The 20,856-nt window shown below is 43.9% G+C and overlaps 1 protein-coding gene across 1 annotated transcript in view; it reads left to right on the forward strand.

Moving 5' to 3' along the window:
* Window positions 1–2,758: 2,758 nt before the first annotated feature.
* LOC134469850 (ATP-binding cassette sub-family C member 12-like) overlaps window positions 2,759–20,856 on the forward strand; it is a 57,880-nt gene continuing 39,782 nt past the window's right edge. Inside the window, exons 1-9 of the mRNA XM_063223878.1 lie at window positions 2,759–2,895; window positions 3,411–3,558; window positions 4,619–4,855; window positions 5,303–5,476; window positions 5,945–6,092; window positions 7,267–7,415; window positions 7,901–8,008; window positions 13,268–13,621; window positions 14,115–14,186. Coding sequence (XP_063079948.1) covers window positions 2,759–2,895; window positions 3,411–3,558; window positions 4,619–4,855; window positions 5,303–5,476; window positions 5,945–6,092; window positions 7,267–7,415; window positions 7,901–8,008; window positions 13,268–13,621; window positions 14,115–14,186 — 1,527 coding nt within the window. The remainder of the gene's footprint in view (window positions 2,896–3,410; window positions 3,559–4,618; window positions 4,856–5,302; window positions 5,477–5,944; window positions 6,093–7,266; window positions 7,416–7,900; window positions 8,009–13,267; window positions 13,622–14,114; window positions 14,187–20,856) is intronic.

The raw sequence follows: 20,856 nt of genomic DNA on the forward strand, positions 1-20,856 counted from the left end.
CAATTAACTCCGCGAAAGCTGATTTTGGTTTACAGGGCAAACACTCAGAGAACAATAAACTCTGCAACAATATGTGTGCCATATTGTATATTATATATTATTTGGTGTGCTCTTGGCTATACAGCCATTTTACATTCTCTGGCTGTGGTCACTGTCCATCAATCCACTTCGCAGGCACGCCATGTCATTACTCAATTTCATGTAGTGAACTGGACACATTCCCTCCTTGGCGCTGTCTGTTCACTGTTAACCACTGTTCGCCATTATTAATATAATCTCCACTCTTTGTGAACTTCAGCTGAACAGAGAAACACTCGGAGAACAATCAACTCTGCCACGATATGTGTGTGCCATATATTATACTGTATATTATTTGTAGGGCGCATTTTAATCGCATTTAAATATTTTACCTGAGAACAGTGAAAAAAAAAATCACCTGGATTTTAAATAATTACAATAAATAAGCTTAATCTAAAAATATTATGCATTTTTAAAAGAAGAGAGAACTCTTCTCAATTTCAGCAGGCTGTTCACCATCAGGAGTAATACTGCCCTCCACTGGTCTAATCCAGAACTATGTAGCTATTATACTGCGATTATTTTTTTAAAATCGCGTTAATGAATTAATCGACTCACATGATTGATTAATCGAAATTAACGCGTTAATGACCCAGCCCTAATGATTTGGTGTGCTATTGGCTATTTGGTGTGCCCAGTCATTACCCAATTCACCTCGACCACCTTGTGGCTGGCGGCGAAATAGCAGCGAACAAACACGGTCATGCCAAGTTGCCAACACAGACATCGGGCGATCACATAAACTCCTGGCGGAGGTAAATATATGGCAAATGGTGGTGATTATTGACTGCGCAATGAACCAGGGAAATAAAATCAGTACGGAAAATGGATGGAGCTGAACCATTCTCCCTTTAGGCCTATAATTTACATGCACATGCCATGTCATTCAGTATCCACATTAAAATAGGATGCATCTCAAAGTTTAAAACTTTGTGGCAGCCTGCAGGGCTGTTTACTTTACTCCATGAGTGAGGGAGGGTTGACGCAGCAGTGTGCATTGCGGGTCTGCTAGCAACACAGAGCTGGCAGTCTGTAGTCTAAATGTCGGGGTGGGCGTATCGGCCAAAACCGAATCGGCCGATACGATACACTTAATAAACGCATAAACGGCCCGATACCCTTATACCAAGCCCCTGTGAGGTGTGTGTGAACGACCCACTTTCCCCTCATCCTTGTGGTCTGGCAAGTTCCTGACTTGGAGCAAAAACATGAGATTGAGAGTGATTAGGGGTGTTATCAGTGCAATCAACTTTTGGCCTGAGTAGGGAATGACATTGTTTTTTATCTTAGGGTTGGGTGTGAGGGGTTGCAGTTTAGCTTTTAGCTTACTGTGGTATTGCAACCCAGCCCCACACCCCCATGCTCACCATCACTTATATACCTCACCTGCTCGTCTCATCGATACTTCAGTTTACAAAACTCGGCTTGAGCTCTCTTCACTGTCACAACTAGGATTTTGCTTTAGTGTATGGTTCAGATAACATAATGGGGGATGTATGCTTTTTGACACATACCTTAGCCCTGCCTAACATATCCAATTGAGCTAACTAGAGTTCACAGAATGCATGCTATACAGTATAGTGCCCCTTACCAGACACTGTGACACCACTTGGATGGTGTAATAGTCACTGAAACAAGTGAAATTACCATAGTGCTACACCAGTATGGCATTACATAGGGAATTTAGTAATACATTACGACTTGGTCATTGCCATTCTGGTAGCAGCTAATTTATAACAGGGGTAGTGTCTTATGGGGTTAATGATTTTTGTGTGCCATCATCGTTCTGTTGTGGACCCTGGAGACAAAGCTTCATCTCTGCATTCATTTCCCATTTTGGTTGTAAAATTGAATACACCAAGGAAAATAGAAGAAGAATTGTTTGCTTAACACTGTATAGTGTTCCCATAATCCTTTCCCCCAACGTTATTTTTGATTGTTCTTTGCCAAACACATTTCCTGGTTGTAAGGTTTAACCTTTTATTTGGGCTGGGGTTGGTTATAATTGAACTTCTTCAACTTGCATTCTGAAATCGTTTGATCCCTTTTTATATCCCGTAGCTGTTTCTTGTTGCTCTGCAACTTTCCCCATAGATCTCTCAAAAGTCATATTGCTTACTAAGTACGTGGAATTAAAAATACACTGGATGAGAAAACACTGGACGGAGAAGCACTGGATGACTGATATAAAGGCGTCTCAGAAGTCAAGCAACTCACTGATATTTTACTCACCAAAAATTGGGATCTTCATTCACCCCATTCATGTCCATGTGTATCCAGATGTGTGCATAGTATAAGGCCAAATCACCATAAGGCCAAATCACCGTAAGGCCAAATCTGGACATGATTTACTATATTGTCATAGCTGCCTTAGTTAACAGTTAATTCAAATGACATACTTCCACTGCAGCCCCCACCCAAAAAAGGAAGGAGGGCCATGCATATTTGTCCAGAAACTATTTTGTCCTTGCCCTTAGGACCAATGACCCCTTGACCTGGGCCCAGTTAGCATAGTTAGTCAGTCAGTTGTAAGCAGCTGGGCATCTTTTTGAAGCTTACGACAGAAGTCGTGTGAGTGTCTGTGTGTATATGAGTGTGTGTGTGTGTGTTTGTGTGTGTGTGTGTATGTATGTTTACATCTGTGTGCAAAGTTTTCAATTTGGACGAAAACGTTTTCAATATGGACGATGCAGGTTTCTTCTCATTTGCGTCTTTCTCATGGATGAGCCCCATTATGTGGAAACTGTTCCGGAACCGCCTCGACCTCAGTTCCCTCTCGATCTCTCCAAACGATGGCTGCAGCACCAATGGAGACAGGTTTGTGTGTAATGTGTGTGTGCGTGCGTGCGTGCGTGTGTGTGTGTGTGTGTCTTGCTGGTCTAGATCATTCTGTAGCTTCAACTTTAATGAGCATTTGTAAGGTTTCACTTTAACAATATCAAGGTTGAATTTTAACTTATGGGGTTGATCAGCTCCACTGTAGGTATATGGTTTGGGTGATGCCTAGAGTTGGCCCTTTGTTCTGGTATGGTCAGCTCCCTGCTGTCAGACAGGTTCTTCATCCCCCAGAGGCTGGTATCTATCTACCTATCTACCTATCTACCTATCTACCTAGCCACAGTGAAACTACACACAGACACCGTGTGTGTCTGTCTGTCTGTCTGTCTGTCTGTCAGTCTGTAACTTGGAAAGGATACCACTTCACTTCATTAGAGATTTTAATCCTTTCTGTTGGATGTCTATGGAAGTTAATGGAACACCCAGTAAGTGCGTGGAGATTTGTTCAATTGACATGGAATGACTTTATAATAATATGTGAATGTGTGTTCTAGGCTGGAGAGGCTGTGGGATGAGGAAGTGAGTCGTGTGGGTCCAGATCGCGCCTCATTGGTCCGAGTGGTGATGAGGTTCGAGAGGAGCAAGCTCATTCTCAGCGCCATCGCATCACTCCTCCTGGAGACCCTGCTCTTCACCGGGCCTGTGAGTCACGCACACGCATTTGGGGGCCCAAATTTGGGTTTTCATTCGATTGTACAGTACTGTATGTATTGAATGGGGGGCCCTTTCAGATTACTTTGTTCAGGGCCCAGCAAAAGCTGTCAGCAGCCCTTGTGTAATTCCCACCTTTGAAGCCCCATGCTAAGCCATGTATCTAAAGGATGAATGAGTAATTAACAGCTTAGTCTTAGTTTTGAAACAAGGACTTGCAGAACCACTTTGCGCAGAGAGCCTATATTGTGACCTTACTGTCACCAAAATTGTTATGACCAAGTCTTAATCTATTACTTAAGACACGGCCCCTGTTATAAATTAGCTGTTACCAGAATGGCAATGGCCAAGTCGTAATGTATTACTTATTTAAGGCCCTGTGCACTGTCATATTGATAGTACTATGAGAGTTAGTAGTTTTTTCAGTGACTATTTCAACGTTCCATTGGTGGAACGGTGAGTGTTAAGGGGCTACGGCTCTCTGTGGTGTTAAACCAATGCTGTTTTGATGTACTTGAGTCTTTTCAGCGAGAAGGACCAGGAAGCGCACTCAACACCTTCTAATCTAATTCTTTACACTGGGTGGGTGCTTGACTTTGTCAATGAATGAACTCAAATCTCAAAAATAAATGAATAAAGAAGCACTCATCAAATTTCCTATGGTTTTTTTATCGTCTCACAGACATTTCGGGTGTGCACCCTTCTTCAGTGTGAAATGGCGATGTGTGCTTCTTTATTCTTTTTTTTTTGAGATTTGAGTCTTGTCAGCGGGCCCATCTGCACAAACAGGCTGCTTATATTAGTGATTAATAATGTCTCGCAAATGGCTAGTATTCTACTAATACACATGTTAATAAGCAGCTAATTCATACTGAATAGTGTAACCCAAATCTAACATGTTAGTTAATATATATTTCAAGTCCATGGGTTTTTTCAGTGTATTTGTATGTGTTTCCAACATGTTATGGCCCACAACATGCTATTTTGATACACAAACCTACCTTCTCACTGTCATTTCTCCTTCGCCGTCGCCGCCCCTCTCCTCTCTCAGTCTGTGCTGGTGCATATGATCCTGGGTTATGTGGAGTCTGAGGAGGGCAGGTCGGTGGGCTTTAGCGTGGGCCTGTGTCTGGCTCTCCTGGTGACGGAGTCCGCTAGGCACTTCTTGCTGTCCCTGCTGTGGGCCACCAACATCCGCATGGCCATACGCATGAAAGGAGCCTTCAGCATGCTGGCCTTTCGCAAGATCACCCGCATACGAGCCCTCACTACCGTCTCAGTGGGAGAGGTGAGACACACATTATATTATATGCGCAACACAAATACCTTCTAACTTACTATATGTATGTTCTTACTTTATGCCTTCTGTTGTCCTGTCTTGCACTTTAATGTCTGCAGATGTTCTTGTCTATGTCTATGCCAAAAGTATGCATATGTCTATGTTTTGGATATGTCTATGTCCTTGCATGGGAAAGTAAGAAACATAATTTCAATTCTTTGTATGACCATTTCATGTAAAGGCATAATACATAAGACAATAAAGTTGACTTGACTTGACACCCACACCCACACCCATGCACACTCATACACACATACACACATACACACATACACACATACACACACACACACACACACACACACACACACACACACACACACACACACACACACACACACACACACACACACACATGCAGAGAGACACGGGCTGACTGAGATGTGTGTTTTGCAGGTGATCAACGTGCTGACGGTGGATAGCTATCGCTTGTACTCTGCGTTTGTGTTTGGGCCGTTTCTCTTTGTGATCCCTTCTCTGCTGCTGGCCAGTGCAGCCTTCGCCTGTTACATACTGGGGTACACCGCGCTCTTAGGAGTCGCTGTCTACCTGGCCTTCCTGCCTATACAGGTACACACACACACACATACACACACACACACACACACACACACACACACACACACACACACACACACACACACACACACACACACACACACACACACACACATACATGGATGCACACGCACCCACATGGACACATACAAACGCATGTCTGTCTACCTGGCCTTCCTGCCTATACAGGTGTACACACACACACACACGCACACACGCACACACATACATGGATGCACACACACACACAACACATATGGGCGCATGTCTCTGTCTACCTGGCTTTCCTGCCTATACAGACACACACACACACACACACACACACACACACACACACACACACACACACTGGCACCTGGCCATCTTACCTATATAGGTGGACACACACGCACACGCACACGCACATCCTGCATATGTGTATGTGTGTGTGTGTTTGTGTGAGTATGAGAGAGGGTGTGTGTGTGTGTTTGTGTACTGCAGGTTGGCTTTGGCAAGATCATCAACTTTTTCCAACGTAAGGTTGTCAGGGAAACCGATAGCCGCGTGCGCACCATGAACGAGCTGCTGACCTGTATCAAACTCATCAAGATGTACGCCTGGGAAGAGTTCTTCAGCAAGAAGATCTCAGGTGTGTGTATGTGTGTGTGGAGGGAAGCCGACAGGGGGAACAAGAGGGTCACTTGTCCCTGGCCCAAGAAAGGGGGGGGGGCCCAGAATTGGGCCCTTATTACATTGCATGTATTGGGTTTGGGGCCTTTTCAGATGTCTTTACCGTGGGTGTGTGTGTGTGTGTGTGTGTGTGTGTGTGTGTGTGTGTGTGTGTGTGTGTGTGTGTGTGTGTGTGTGTGTGTGTGTGTGTGTGTGTGTGTGTGTGTGTGAGTGAGAGAGATTTCATGCATTTCAGATTTGAAGCAATATCAACACAGTAACATTAAGCCACAATTACAATCAAAACCAGAGAGTCCAGGGAGGACAATCTCAGTAATTGTAATTTTGTCTTCTGCATTTTCACTAGTTTGCATTCATTCATGCTGTGTGAAGGTTATCTACAGTATAGGCCCCAATGTTTGGACACACCTCATTCAATGCGTTTTCTTTATTTTCTTGGCTATTTACAGTACATTGGAGTTGTTCAACAGCCATGTCCGCTTTCTATCCACCTGACGTCAACACGACACAACTGATGGCTCCAAACGTTTCAACAAGCTTATTTTCGATTCAATCTGAAGTGAACACTAATGTCACCCAATATCTCATTAGAATTGTAGAACTAGAATTTTCAGATGCTTAAGCCTTGTTTTGGGCATTTGGGTTATGGTCCTATTTTGTCTGTAGTAGGCCGAAATATTAGGTTGGCAGTTCATGGTCTTCAATTTTGATAGTTATTTATTTCATATCAGAGGTTGTTTATTGTGTGGCCATAAGTCTGTGAAGGGGGTATGATGGGGTATGGTATGGTCACTTTTCCCACCTTTCTCTCTCATACCAAGTATACCACCTATGTGAATGATAACATATGAGAGATTAAATGTGGATTAATTAGATTCATTTATTACAAACTCTGTAATTAATTAGATTTGTTTTATCTCAGCACGACAATGTACTGTAAATAGCCACAAAAATGAGTATTTACTAAAGGTGTGGCCAAACATTTTTTTTTACCTGTCTATATTGCAACGTGTGTGTGTGTGTGTGTGTGTGTGTGTGTGTGTGTGCGTGCGTGGAATGGGTGCGTGCGTGGAATGGGTGCGTGCGTGGAATGGGTGCGTTCATGGGCGTGTGTGGAATGGGTGCATGTGTAGATATCCGTAAGCAGGAGGAGAGTCTGTTGCAGTATGTTGGTTATGTGCAGAGCATGAACACCTCCAACACCATCATCACCCCCGCCCTGGCCACCATCTTTACCTTCACCATACACACTCTGCTGGGCCTGCCGCTGCTCCCCTCCACGGTCAGTGTGTGTGTGTGAGAGAGAGAGAGAGAGAAATACAAATATTTTGGTTTAAAAAATGATTTATCGTACATGGTAAATGAAATGACTATCTGTCAACCCAAATAAAGAAGTAAACTGTGTGTGCATGTACCCATAGTTTTTCTGGCCTATAATAAAAAACCAGACCATAATCCGCTCCCACTGAAATTAAGATTAAAAAGACAAATGTATGTATAGGTATACTGTACTGTAAGGGCCGCACCTCTGTAAGCCGGAGGTGTCCACTTTCTCATTTATAATAATCTTTATAATCTTTACAGAACATTAGCTTTGGAGCTAACCCCATTGACTTTGTGCTAGTCACACATAATAATCGGATGCTGATGTAAGATGCAGGGTTCAAAGCATGAGAAAATAGTAGGCTAGAAATGTATTGGCTAGAAATCATAGTAATTGTGTGTGTGTGTCTGTGTGTGTGTGTGTGTCTGTGTGTGTGTGTTTAGGCCTTTACCATTATTGCAGTATTCAACTCCATGCAGTTCTTTCTGCGTCTTTTGCCCTTCGGTGTCAAGGCTATTGCTGAAGGCCTCATCTCCATTGGACGACTCAAGGTGTGTTTTTGGCACTGATGAGCACTGTTGGGCAAGTTACTCAAAAACTGTAATACATTGCTGATTACATGTTACTGTCTTTTCAAGTTAATCACACTACAATATACTATATTTAAAATGTAAGGCATTGCACTGCTTTTGCATTACTTTAGTTACTTTTGCCAAAAGACCCCCAGCCTAAATATGGATCTGGCAATTTATTACAGTGTAAAGCAAGCTCATGAGTCATGACTACTTCACCTCCCATCCAGGAGGTGTTTTTGGCAGCATGCAAACTAAAAACTACCAGGTTCAGGAATAGCTTTTTTTCTGACCCACCACACTGAATACCACTAAAATCCAGGTCATTGTTAATGCATTGTAACTTAAGTTATTTAGCACTGTAACTAAGTAAATATTACAGCTGTTTGCCCTGTAATGCCTTACATTACTGCATTACAGCAAAACGTAATGCATTACAGTAATTATTACCTGCGCCAAGGAGGTTATGTGATCGCCCGATTTCTGTGTTCGTTCGTTCGTTCGTTCGTTCGCTGCACCTGGCCTCTTGCGCCACGTCACAATGGCAAAGTCATCAGACCGAATTAGAGCCCTTATAAAGGGCTCTGACCGAAACTGGACAGGGTGTGATGACGTCACGTCCCAGCGAGTATAAAACGTCCTGCTGCACCTGTCAGAGTGTCATTAGCAACAAGATGCAGGTGAAAATCAGGTGAAATCAGCACTGGTCACCAACTATGTCACGGTGTCCTGGCACCTTCGCGGACTGCCACTGAGGGTGCGAGGTGAATTGGACAATTCTCAAGGGACTGTCTTTGCCGCGACAGCGCTTACACCAACCACTATCAAAGCCTATAGCTCACGTGAGCCCACAGCGCATGTATTTGGCATACAACCACAGGGTGCGCGAGGGTGAATTGGACAATTCTGAAGGGATTGTCTTTAGACTGCCACATAGTCCGTGGTTATTTGCTGCGTGCAAATTGCAACCAGTGTTATATCCGTGGTGATTTAATTGCTGCTTCACAGCGCACTGAAGCAGCCTCTGTGATACGCAACGCGCCAAGAATATCTCACACACACACACCGCACCCTGCACATCCCATCTATTTCCTCCAAGTTCGTGAGACCCCGGCCTGACTGTCTTTGCCGAGAGCGCCTACACCAACCACTATCAAATAGCCCATGTGAGGAAAGTATTTCGCATACGGCCCGTTTCAACAAGCACCATTGCAGGTTGTTGAAGTTCACAATGCTGTCACAAAACATTCGTAAATGCTTAGGGAAAGGTGCGCGCGAATTGCAACTACTGCATAGTCCGTGGTAATTTGCTGCTTCACAGTGCACTGAAGCCATAGCATATCCATCAGTACCACAACACATTATGCTAAACTTAATTGCATAACGAACGAAGGGTTCGATTCCTAACAGTGCACTGAAGGCACAAAACATTCCAGCATAACATGCTGAACTTAATTTCATAACGAACGGTGAAGACATTCATAACGGCGAACAGTGATTTCAATAGACCTAAGGGAATAGGGAGCAGGGGATGCCTCTTCAATAGTATTGAGAATATTCTGTCAATTTGGTTATTGAATGAAAGAAAGTGCGTCAAGCAGGTGAATCCGGCGATGCCCTCAACGAGCCAAAGCGTAGCAGTGAAATACGAACAAGAATTGTATAAATAGTTGAACTATTCAAGGAGTCCCCGTAAGCAAAAGCATCAGACACACACGCACACCGCTCCCCGCAATAGCTTTCCAAATCCTACCTCATTCTATTCCAATTTTAATTATCTCTTAAAAAAACATGACCCTGTTAAATATAGGCCTGTATACAGTGCCCTCCATAATTATTGGCACCCCTGGTTGAGATGTGTTAAAAGCCTTAAAATAAATTCAGTGTTTATTGCAGAAGAATACTGTCACACTGAAAATTTTAGGAAAATGTAGCCTTCAACTTAAATGAATTGTAGGAAAATAAAAATAATCCCTGACTAAAAAATAATTATTTTTCATTAAATCACCTGTTCCACAATTATTGGCACCCTTAACAATTCCCAGGAAATAAATATAATTGAAGCATTTCTGTCATTTCTACAGTAGTTTACAAAGTTTACCAGAGTATGTAGGAACATTTAATTAGTAATTCATCACTTCTTGTTTCCCTGGGGTATAAATATGACGTGACACCGAGGCCATTTCTCTTATCCACTCTTAAACATGGGAAAGACAAAGGAACACAGCATACAAGTGAGGCAGATGTGCGTCGACCTTCACAGGTCAGGCAGAGGCTACAAGAAGATTGCCACTCAACTGCAGCTGCCCATATCCACTGTGAGAGGAATAATTAAGAAGTTCAAAACAACTGGAACAGTGGTAAACAAGCCTGGACGAGGACCCAAGTTTATTTTGCCACCACGCACAGTGAGGAGGATGGTAAGAGAAATCAAAATATCTCCAAAGCTCACTGTTACAGAATTACAACAAATGGTAGCATCCTGGGGTCACAAAGTCTCCAAATCAACCATCAGGCGCTGTCTACACGCCAACAAGCTGTTTGGGAGGCATGCACGGAGGATACCTTTCCTCACCCACAATCATAAACGCAAACGTCTGGAGTTCGCCCAGCGGTATTGGGGCTTCAACTGGGACCGTGTGCTTTGGTCAGATGAGACCAAGATTGAGCTTTTTGGCAACAAACACTCTAAGTGGGTCTGGCGTGCCACGAAAGATGCGCATGCTGAAAAGCACCTCATACCCACTGTGAAGTATGGGGGTGGGTCAGTGATGCTGTGGGGCTGTTTCGCTTCCAAAGGCCCTGGGAAGCTTGTTAAGGTGCATGGCATCATGAATGCTTTGAAATACCAGGACATTTTAAATCAAAATCTGTTGCCCTCTGCCAAAAAGCTGAAGATGGGTCGTCACTGGGTCTTTCAGCAAGACAATGACCCTAAACATATGGCCAAATCTACACAAAAATGGTTAACCAGACACAAAATCAAGCTCCTCCCATGGCCATCTCAGTCCCCAGACCTCAACCCCATTGAGAACCTGTGGGGTGAGCTGAAGAGGAGAGTACAGAGGAGAGGACCCAGGTCTCTGGATGATTTAGAGAGATTCTGCAAAGAGGAATGGCTGAAGATCCCTCTTTCTGTCTTTTCCCATCTTGTGAAACATTATAGGAGAAGATTAGGTGCTGTTTTGTTGGCAAAAGGGGGTTGTACAAAATATTAACAACAGGGGTGCTAATAATTGTGACACACATTATTTAATGTCAAATAATTATTTCTTTATGTGGGATCTTTTCCCCACTGAATAAATGCACTTGTATTGAAGGTTGGATTTTTCTCTTTTTTTCCATTAAGGTCCCATATTATTTAGAGAAAAATAATAATAATTGGAAGCTAAAAAACACATCTCAACCAGGGGTGCCAATAATAATGGAGGGCACTGTATATACTGTAATTCAGTAGGTCTACAGCTCATCCAATGATTGATCCATGTACTCCATCTTCTGACTCCAAAAAAAAAATGATGGCGAAATTACCGGCAACATTGTCACTGCCAGTTCACTCTGTCACTTTGCACTTTTGCAGACATTGGCAACTGAGGAAAGGGGGCACGTCTTTCAAGCTCGAAGTAAAGTTTTCAACTAGGCCTAGTAGGTGAACAAACATGGGATGAATGAATGGATCCATGAGCAAGTCATCTGTTAACAGGCAAATTAAATTGTATGTAATGACCAGAAAATCATATTGACTTGCGGTTATGGAATGACAGCGTCAGTGAACTCAGCGACGCCCTCAAAGAGTCAAAACTTATCCGTGAAACATGCAAATGAACTAGGCTACCTCCTAACAAGAATTGTATAAATAGTTGGACTATTAAAAGTTCACTCTGTGAAATGTGGATCTGGGGGTGATGTAGTACACTTGACAACCAGGTTTTCTCTGGATTTGGGATAGGTTATTTCAAAAGGTATGAAAGGCATGCTGCCTATCATGTTTTTTTTTTTTTTAATAAATGTTGAAAATGTGACAAATAGCAACCTGTGAGCTTCAATTTCACTTTGCCAATAGGCCTACCACAATCACAGGTGAACTAAGCAGGCCACAGCTAACCAGAGGACATGGTAATTATAATGGAGACAGATATAATTTGGTTACAACTTCACGGTTCAATTTTCTGAACAGGTCTACATCTACATGAATGACACCACATCATGACACACACAGCCTATCTAAGGGGTCTTACACACCAGGGTAAAGCGTAGCGGAACGGCCGCGTTTTTTACCGGCGTTGGTGAAAATACATTGAAACATATCTGTCCTTACACACCAACCGGCGGTAGTCGAGCGCTGCATTTGGAAAATAGAACTCTAGCGTATTTTTCACGCCAGAGACCGGCGGTGTCTCATTCAAATGAATGGCAAAGTAGCACGCTAGCTTTAGCTGTGGGGAGGGTTTTGAACAGGACTGGCCGCGCACGCCGACGCTGTCAGTGTGAAAGGCAGAGAAAAACACGCCGGCTAAAACTAAGCAGAAAGACCGCGTTCATCCCGGGACCGTTCCGTTCCGTCTGGTATGTTTTGGCCCTAATGTGTCTAAAAAGGAACTGAACTTCCTTGGCGGAGGTCTGCGCTCTCTGAGTGCATTTCTAGTTTTGTAATGCATTACTGCCCAACACTGCTGATGAGTGATGAAAATAAATAGGGTTCATTTTGCATGGAACTTTGTTTATTTGAATGGTCAGTCTGTCATGGGTAAGTGGTTAGGGAGTCAGGCTTGTAGCCCAACGGTTGCCTGTTCGATTCCCGACCCACCAAGTTGGTGGGGGAGTATCTGGTGTGTGTGTGTGTGTGTGTGTGTGTGTGTCTGTGTCTGTGTCTGTGTGTCTGTGTGTCTGTGTGTCTGTGTCTGTGTCTGTCTAGTGTGTGTCTGTGTCTAGTGTGTGTGTGTGTCTGTCTTGTGTGTGTGTGTGTGTGTGTGTCTGTCTGTCTGTCTAGTGTGTGTGTGTGTGTGTGTGTGTGTGTCTGTCTAGTGTGTCTGTGTGTGTGTCTGTGTGTGTGTGTGTGTGTGTGTGTGTGTGTGTGTGTGTGTGTGTGTGTGTGTGTGTGTCTAACGTGTGTGTCTGTGTGTGTGTGTCTGTGTGTATGTGTATGTGTGTGTGTGTGTGTGTGTGTGTGTGTGTGTGTGTGTGTGTGTCTAACGTGTGTGTGTGTGTGTGTCTAACGTGTGTGTGTGTGTTGTCCAGAGGATGCTGCTGCTGAGGAACCCTGATGCGTACGTGGAGCAGGGGAGAGGCCTGGACGCCGCTGTCATCATGGAGGACGCATCCTTCTCCTGGACACCACCAACACACCCCTCCAATGGCACACACACCTCCCACACACACACCTCCAATGGCACACACACCTCAAACACACACACCTCCAATGGCACACACACTTCCCATGACACACACACCTCCAACACACACATCTCTGAACACACAGACATGTCTAACACCAACAGCTCCAGCACACACACCTCCAGTGACTCAAGCCACGACACACAGACATCGGAGGACAGCCTCGCCCTGAGACACCTCAGCTTCACCCTGCCCAAGGTACAGTAGCCAAGTCAGTGGAGAGAGTGGTCTGAATGATCGAAGCTTAATTGCAGGGCAGTAACCAGACATTTTCAAATACCGAGGTCAAATACTGTGTGCTGTACGGCATACTGTACATTTAGAATGCTTCACTTCAGTCAAACTCTTTGGTTTGTTTTCATTAATCACTGCCTTGAGGATAAATGGGGGTGGTGTATATAGACTGAATTTATCATTGTTGATCATGTATCGATTTTCATCAATAGATAAATAGATACAGAGGACATGACCTCTGTGTACTCAATGGTAGTTACTGCCATGCTTAATTGTGCTTCTATGTGATTGTATTAACAGTGAAATACAGAGGCATTTGACAGGCAGGGATACTGTGGTGGAAAATTACATTTGAAACACTGAAAGTGCATGTCAAGTCAGTGAAGTCAGTACAGAGTAAAAATAAATGGGGGTGTTGATATTCCAGATCCAGAGTTAATGTATCTCTGTGTTGCAGGGGCATCTGCTGGGAGTGTGTGGGAATGTCGGAAGTGGGAAAAGCTCCCTCATCAGCAGCATCCTGGAACAGGTAAAGTTTAACACGCACGCACGCACACATGCACGCACGATCGCACACACAGTCACACACACATTAACATAACACAATTACACTGAATCACGTTCACAAATACTGGACCACAACTGCAGCGCAAGCTAACCAAAACCTCACAAAGACCCAAAACCACCAACACTCCTACGATGTTAACCCATAACTTGCTAGCGCTAGATGTTTGCATTAACGTGTTAGTCAGTGACTTTTTCTCAATGCCCAGTGTTCTAGCAATGCTAGGACGTGAAACGCCCAGTGATTGGATACTCTTTGGTGAACTCCGCTGAGTTTCCAATCACCAGGCGTTTCACGTCCTAGCAAGGCTAGAGCACTTGACATTGAGATGGCCACAGGGTGCGTTCCAATATGCGACCTTGCGTCCTCCACTTGTGCTTGTGGCCTCCTACCAGGAAGTAATATGTCATGATGACATCACTGACAACAGCATCATATTTCAATATCTCACAAAAACTCAATTGTAAATTCATTTTCTCATTTGCAAACTGGATGGTGAATGAAAAACAGTCTACCAAAAGTTGTTGTGGCTAGGCTGAGAGCTGGGAAACTTTAATGTTTTCTCCACGGATGCGGGGACAGGAGGCGGGGACAGGAGGCGGGGTGAGGCCACAAGCACAAGTGGAGGAGGCAAGGTTGCATATTGGAATGCACCCCAGGGTGTGAGAGGCTAAATCTGGGCTTACACTGTGCGACTTTTGCCCCGATTTGGCACTTGCACGACTTTTTGAGAGTCGGGCCGATTTCTTGCTCAATCGCAGGTCAATCGTGAGTCTCGCATCGTGCAGTGTACATGGGGTAACGACAAGCGATTTCACCTCACGATCGTGCAATCGCAGGGTCGCAAGAGGATCAAAACGGTTTGAAATTCTGGTCGTGGCTCGCATAGTAAATCGCATAGTAAACCCGATTTGACACTTCACATGCACAAATTAATAGGGTCGTGCGATTCGCTGTTGAGCGCGACCTCATCTCCACCTCAGTTGCGCATGTTCCCTCCTCTGCAGGCCGGGAAAACATGCCTGTCGCGTCGTACAGTGGAAGCATTTCATTCGCATCCGACGGTCGGCTCGTGTAGTGTGAGGACGTGAGTCGTGAGCTGTGAACTTTTAAACAGTGAAATTCCATCATGCAGTGTGAGCAGAAGCTTAAGACCCACTAGTGAAAATATCGCACAGTGTATGCCCGGCTTAAGGGTCGATTCGAAACGGGGAAGGCAGCTGTCCTTCCAGTGAGGTAACTGGACATCGAGTCATGAAGTGTGGATCGAAACCAAAAATGGCTTTATTTCCTCCCTTGGCAGACTTTTAAGCTTTTCGGAGACGTGGCTGGCTTCGCTGCCTTGGTACCCAAAATGCTGCGCGCCACCTCTCTCTCAACCGGAATCCTGAAAAACAAACATGGCTACTACCCAAGCTACTACCTTATCATACTCTTTATTCTGACACTTATGTATGTAGATATTGAGAATCGAAGGGATAAATCAACATTGTAGTATCTAAATACTAGAGGTGCTCCGATCACCATTTTTTGGCCCGATCACCGATACCGATCACCAAAAATCTTTATCTGCCGATTACCGATCATTGCCGATCACAAAAATGATTTCCTATTTTTTTAATAGCCTATTAATTATCCTTATTGAATACCATTTCTGCCCATAAACCAATCAATCTTAATTTGCACATGTCTATTATTAGGCTATTATTATTATTAGTAGTATTATTATTATTATTATTATTATTATTATTATTATTATTATTATCCAGACATGTGGACTCGAGTCCAGTGACTTGGACTCGAGTCTGACTCGAGTCAGCGGTGTGAAGACTTGCGACTTGAAATTTCAAGATCAGAAAGGACTTGCGACTCGACTCGACTTGCACGCCTTTGACTCGGGACTCGACTTGGACTTGACAGTTGTAACTTTCAATGACTTGGCGTGACTTGCCATGTTGGGTCTAAAAAAAAGTCCAAGTCCAACCCTTGTTTTCAGAATGCAACAGCCCGCCCACATTCTTTGTATGAATCACGTCATTGTCCTAAGCTGTGCTACGCCATTGGGGCAAGATGCGGCCGGACGCGGCGACCAGCGGCAACAGTGAAACACCATTTGCGAGTCTCCAGAACAAACATCGCCTACATTTTAAACCATCGCGGAAGTTAATTTATCTCCCTCTCAGCCCCAACTCATTTTGCATTCTTAATAGGGTAGGCTATGGAAGTTTGCACTGTGATCAACAAATATTTTCTATAAATGTTGTAGGAAGTGTGTGTGGTGGGGCGCTCTGATGTGCAACACGCGTCTGTAGGCTACACACGTGAAGCTCTCGCTCTCTCGCCCCTCGCTTACGACAGAAATTCAGTGAGAACCAAGCTGTCTAAATATTTTAGCTAAATGGTGATGGACATTGATTGTTGAACATTAGGCTATTTAAGCAGTTGAAATAAAAAAGCACATACTGCTGACATAACCGAACCACAGGACTTAATCTATTGTTGTTTTATAAAAGAGTATCCCTATCCGTTTTGCTTTCCCTGTCCTTTATGAATGCGCTTGCCTTCAGCCCCCGAAGGCTGTTACAGTAGCCTATGTTCCGCTCCCACACACTATGCTTGCGAGCAGGGGCGATTTTAGCTTTTGATCTTTAGGGGGGCCTGGCCCCTGGTGCTGACAGTGGTACCTGACAGAGGTACCTGACAGAGCAAGCGTTCCATTTCTATTTCAGATTTGAGATTTCGTTTTCAAAAGGCTTTCAATTTTAAATAACAGTTCACTCAATGAAGGACTACCCACAAGACATGACATTACATTTCCCCCCACGAAATCTAAGCTTAACTTACATTAGGCTACCTACATAGGTAATCCTTGTGATTGGTAGCCTACTGTGTGTCATATACACACCCTAATGGTTGTCATAGTTCTTATGTGATTGAGAGGAAAGAAAAAGAGAGAGGGAAATATTATAATACAGTAGGCCTATAGGAAGTATTATACAGAGTTAGTGTTGTCACGATACCAATATTTTGGTACTGGTATCGGTATCAACATGTATTTCGGTACTTTTCGGTACTAAAAAAAAAAAAAAAAAAAACCTTTCTATGTCCTGTAATGCAATATCTTTCCAGCTCCTGGTACAAATCACACCAATCTCAATAAGTTATAAGACGGTCATAATAGTCTAGTCTGCACTGAAACAGTAGCATTTTTTTAATAATCCCATCCAAATCATTTTGTTAAAATGACACTAAATACAAAAACATGAGTGGATATCTATTTGGATAACACACATCACATCATAGTAAGTTACTTTTAATTCAAATGTGATATGGACTGTTAGTGAATGTTCAGTGAATTATTTCTCACTCATTTTCTTGTTTTCACTGCTGGTACATTTTAACCAAAACCCCAACTCAATATTACAGGAGCCACTACTTGCTGTTCCCCAGCACTTCTGGGGTTAATCTGAAACTCGCGCTGATCCAATCAGAAGCGCCCCTCTCTCTCTCGCTCACCCACCCACTCACTCCCACACACGCAGCAGCAGGATCAAAAGCCCCCTCTTCTCTCTGTCTCACTCCGTATATATATTATAAATGAGCTAGTTGTCTCGTAACCTGGCATGTTTAGCTAACTTGCTACAGCCAAAGACGCAATTTTACAGGATGGGTTCACAAAGCAATCAAACATAATGTCACTAATGCAAATTCTGCATACAGTACAGCACGATACTATCCCAACTGTAAGTTAAAGTTACAAATAAAAGTGCTTAGCAATCGCTAACGCTAACCGCTATTCAGTGTGGAGTTTATAAGCAGCAGCTGTCTAACAATAAACTTCACACAGTTCCCAATCATCAAAATCAGTAGGCTAAGTGAGAAGTTGGATAGCCCGCATTCTCACATCACAATTACAGCATCACCAAAACATAAACCTCCCCTGCATATGGGCGAACCTCGACTATCAATGTAATGGTGACTCGCCGTAATATAGGCCTAATTTCAGCAGAGATTTGCCTGCTGTTCGCTATTCCAAGGCTGAAGCATGTTTCATTCCCTCGAGTCACAACTTCTAAACGCTGCCAGGCAGATATATAATGTTGACTGTCCTGATGATGGCGTAGGCTATTAGTAGTAACAACCCCTATTTAGCACTATGTCCTCATCATTTGTACTCTGATTTTTTTTCTGATACATTTGCAAAGAAACGGCATGGTTACCTCAGGCCTAGGTTGATTACGCACAGAGAGATTTTAGAATTACTAGAATATTTCTGTTACGCATTGTATTCCATCTGTATTTGACTCCCCTTTCCGTTATCTTGCTACCTCAAGCTTTAGTGATTCTGACTGACTCACCTTGCATGAAGTGGTCAACAGAGAGCCCCATAACACTGGCGAAAGTGAAAGTAGGCTATTGTGCGTCGCAAGGCACCACCTGACAAAATCTTAGCCACTGCTACCTATGTTAAGCATGTTTCACGGATATCCACAACCTAATAATGGACGATTTTAATGGCCTTTCATCGCAACACTTTTTTACCATACCAGCTTACAAAATTATGTCAGTTAGGATGACACCAATGCTATCATAGTCTGCACACAGCACTACAGTAGCCTACACCACTTTATTGTGTGTAGTGTAGTGTGCATCATACCTTCTCATCACAAGAATATGCGCAGATTTGGGTTCTGCCTCGGCTGCATGATAAATCCAGAAACTACTTTCGCAAAAATCATAACTGAACACAACTCTGGCGGCAAACAGTTGCATGAAGATGCAAACCAATCGGAAGAGGTGTGGCAGACTCGTCACAAGACCTTTCTTGAAGTTCATACACAGGGTTGCCAGACGGGGCAGTCGCAGCAGAATATTGCGCAGGGGCAAAGCGACTGCGCAATTGCATTAATTCCCGATACAATTCACAAATAATATTTTAAAAGGCTCCTGAGCTAGTGGGGCCGAGCCAAGTCACGGTGGGGCCGTGGCCCCACTAAAAATAGCCTAAACTCGCCCCTGCTTGCGAGTCAGTCACTTCCAAGTGAAGGGCAGCCTTGTGAATAATTTCCACCATCGCGGACAAAACCGCGTTATGATGGAAATGTGGCGAGGTAAACGTTACGAATATAGCCTGCTTTTAAGTTTCCCCCAACCCAGGATGTGTCCGTAGGCTATGGCTTGATATCCCAGGGCTATTTCACTACCACAACTCCACGCGCTGAAAATGCATGTTAAGCTCGCGCTTCTCAGACTAGAAAGAGTAACCTCTCGGTAACATTCTTTGCATTGACCAGCCACCATCGGTTGAGTATTAGAATCAATACAAAAAGACACGTTTATACATGGCTTAGTCTTCCAGCATGCAATCGAAAATAGGCGAGCAGAGAACACTTGGTCTTGCATCCATCAAAAGAGCTCCACCGGTTGCCTACTTTAGATGCTGGGTGAATGGTTCCAAAGGGAAATAATTTAGCCTATAGCCTATTCATGACAGTCTTGCAAAGAGACAAGACAAACGACCAAAATTGTCAAATAATTGGTAAAGGCGCGAGATGAGGAATACTTCATGGCTATTGGAAAAAATTTGAAACTAAGCGTAAGCAACACTGCTTCCCGCGAAGCTTGCGCTTGAGGGCTATAAACAAGCTATGCGCCCCGAACCTCACTGCTTGTTGTTCGATGACTTGAATCGAAAAATTTCTAAGGACATCAGGGCTATTTTTGATTCCTGGAATACCGCCTCAGCCAGCTGAAAGCAGAGTAGCAGTGTCCCATGTGTCAAATGGTAAGATAATGCCATACCCGTTCCTTGAAAGTTTTAAAACTCAGCCTTGACACACTATCATGTCAGCCACATCAGTTCAAACGCAATCTTTAATGCAGCCTATCGTGAAGTTTAAATGTAATGCGAGGTAGAGGTTGCAAGCTACTGCTGAACAGCGCAAGACATGGGCATGGGTCGGCTCCCGTGGATAAAAAGCATGTTCCCTCTCGCGTGCTGCTCCCAGTCCAATCCTTGCGCGCGCGAACCTTGTATCTCGTGGTGTCGACACCGCTTTATCTTATGTTTCTCACAGTTCGAACTACATGCTTTGTTTGGAGTCGCAATTACCGCTGCTTGGAAATGACACGTTAGAGCTACACGACGCCAGCACTGGAGAACTGGGATGTAACCCTGTTTTCCAAATTAACAAAAAATAGGAAACATAGAAGCAGAACTTTGTTTGGCTACAATCTATGACCTGGACGGTGAACTTAATCTTTTTGAAGAGGCATGAACAGCATACAAGTGCCTTTGTGGGGGAGGAGAGGGCGATTGGGGAGAACAGGGAGACGAGAGCATGGCGCGAGGCGCATATTCGTTCGGGAAAAATGAGAGCGAAATGTTGGATAGGGCATTACACACCTTCCTTCTTCCTACACTGTAGAAGCGCAGAACAAGGTTGCCTCGTTGCCATAACTGGCATTCTGCAGCGCTAACGCCATGTTTAATTGACAGCGTGCTGGCGAATAGTCTAGTAGCCTAATATAATTAACAAGACGTGGATTAATGATTGTGCAAACGAAGTTCTAGTTAACTTGGACTGTGACGCAGTAAAATGGTTGGTGATGGGCCATTGCGGCGAGAATGTGA

The sequence above is a fragment of the Engraulis encrasicolus genome, chromosome 19 (assembly GCF_034702125.1).
Source record: "Engraulis encrasicolus isolate BLACKSEA-1 chromosome 19, IST_EnEncr_1.0, whole genome shotgun sequence".
In the NCBI taxonomy this organism is placed as follows: domain Eukaryota; kingdom Metazoa; phylum Chordata; class Actinopteri; order Clupeiformes; family Engraulidae; genus Engraulis; species Engraulis encrasicolus.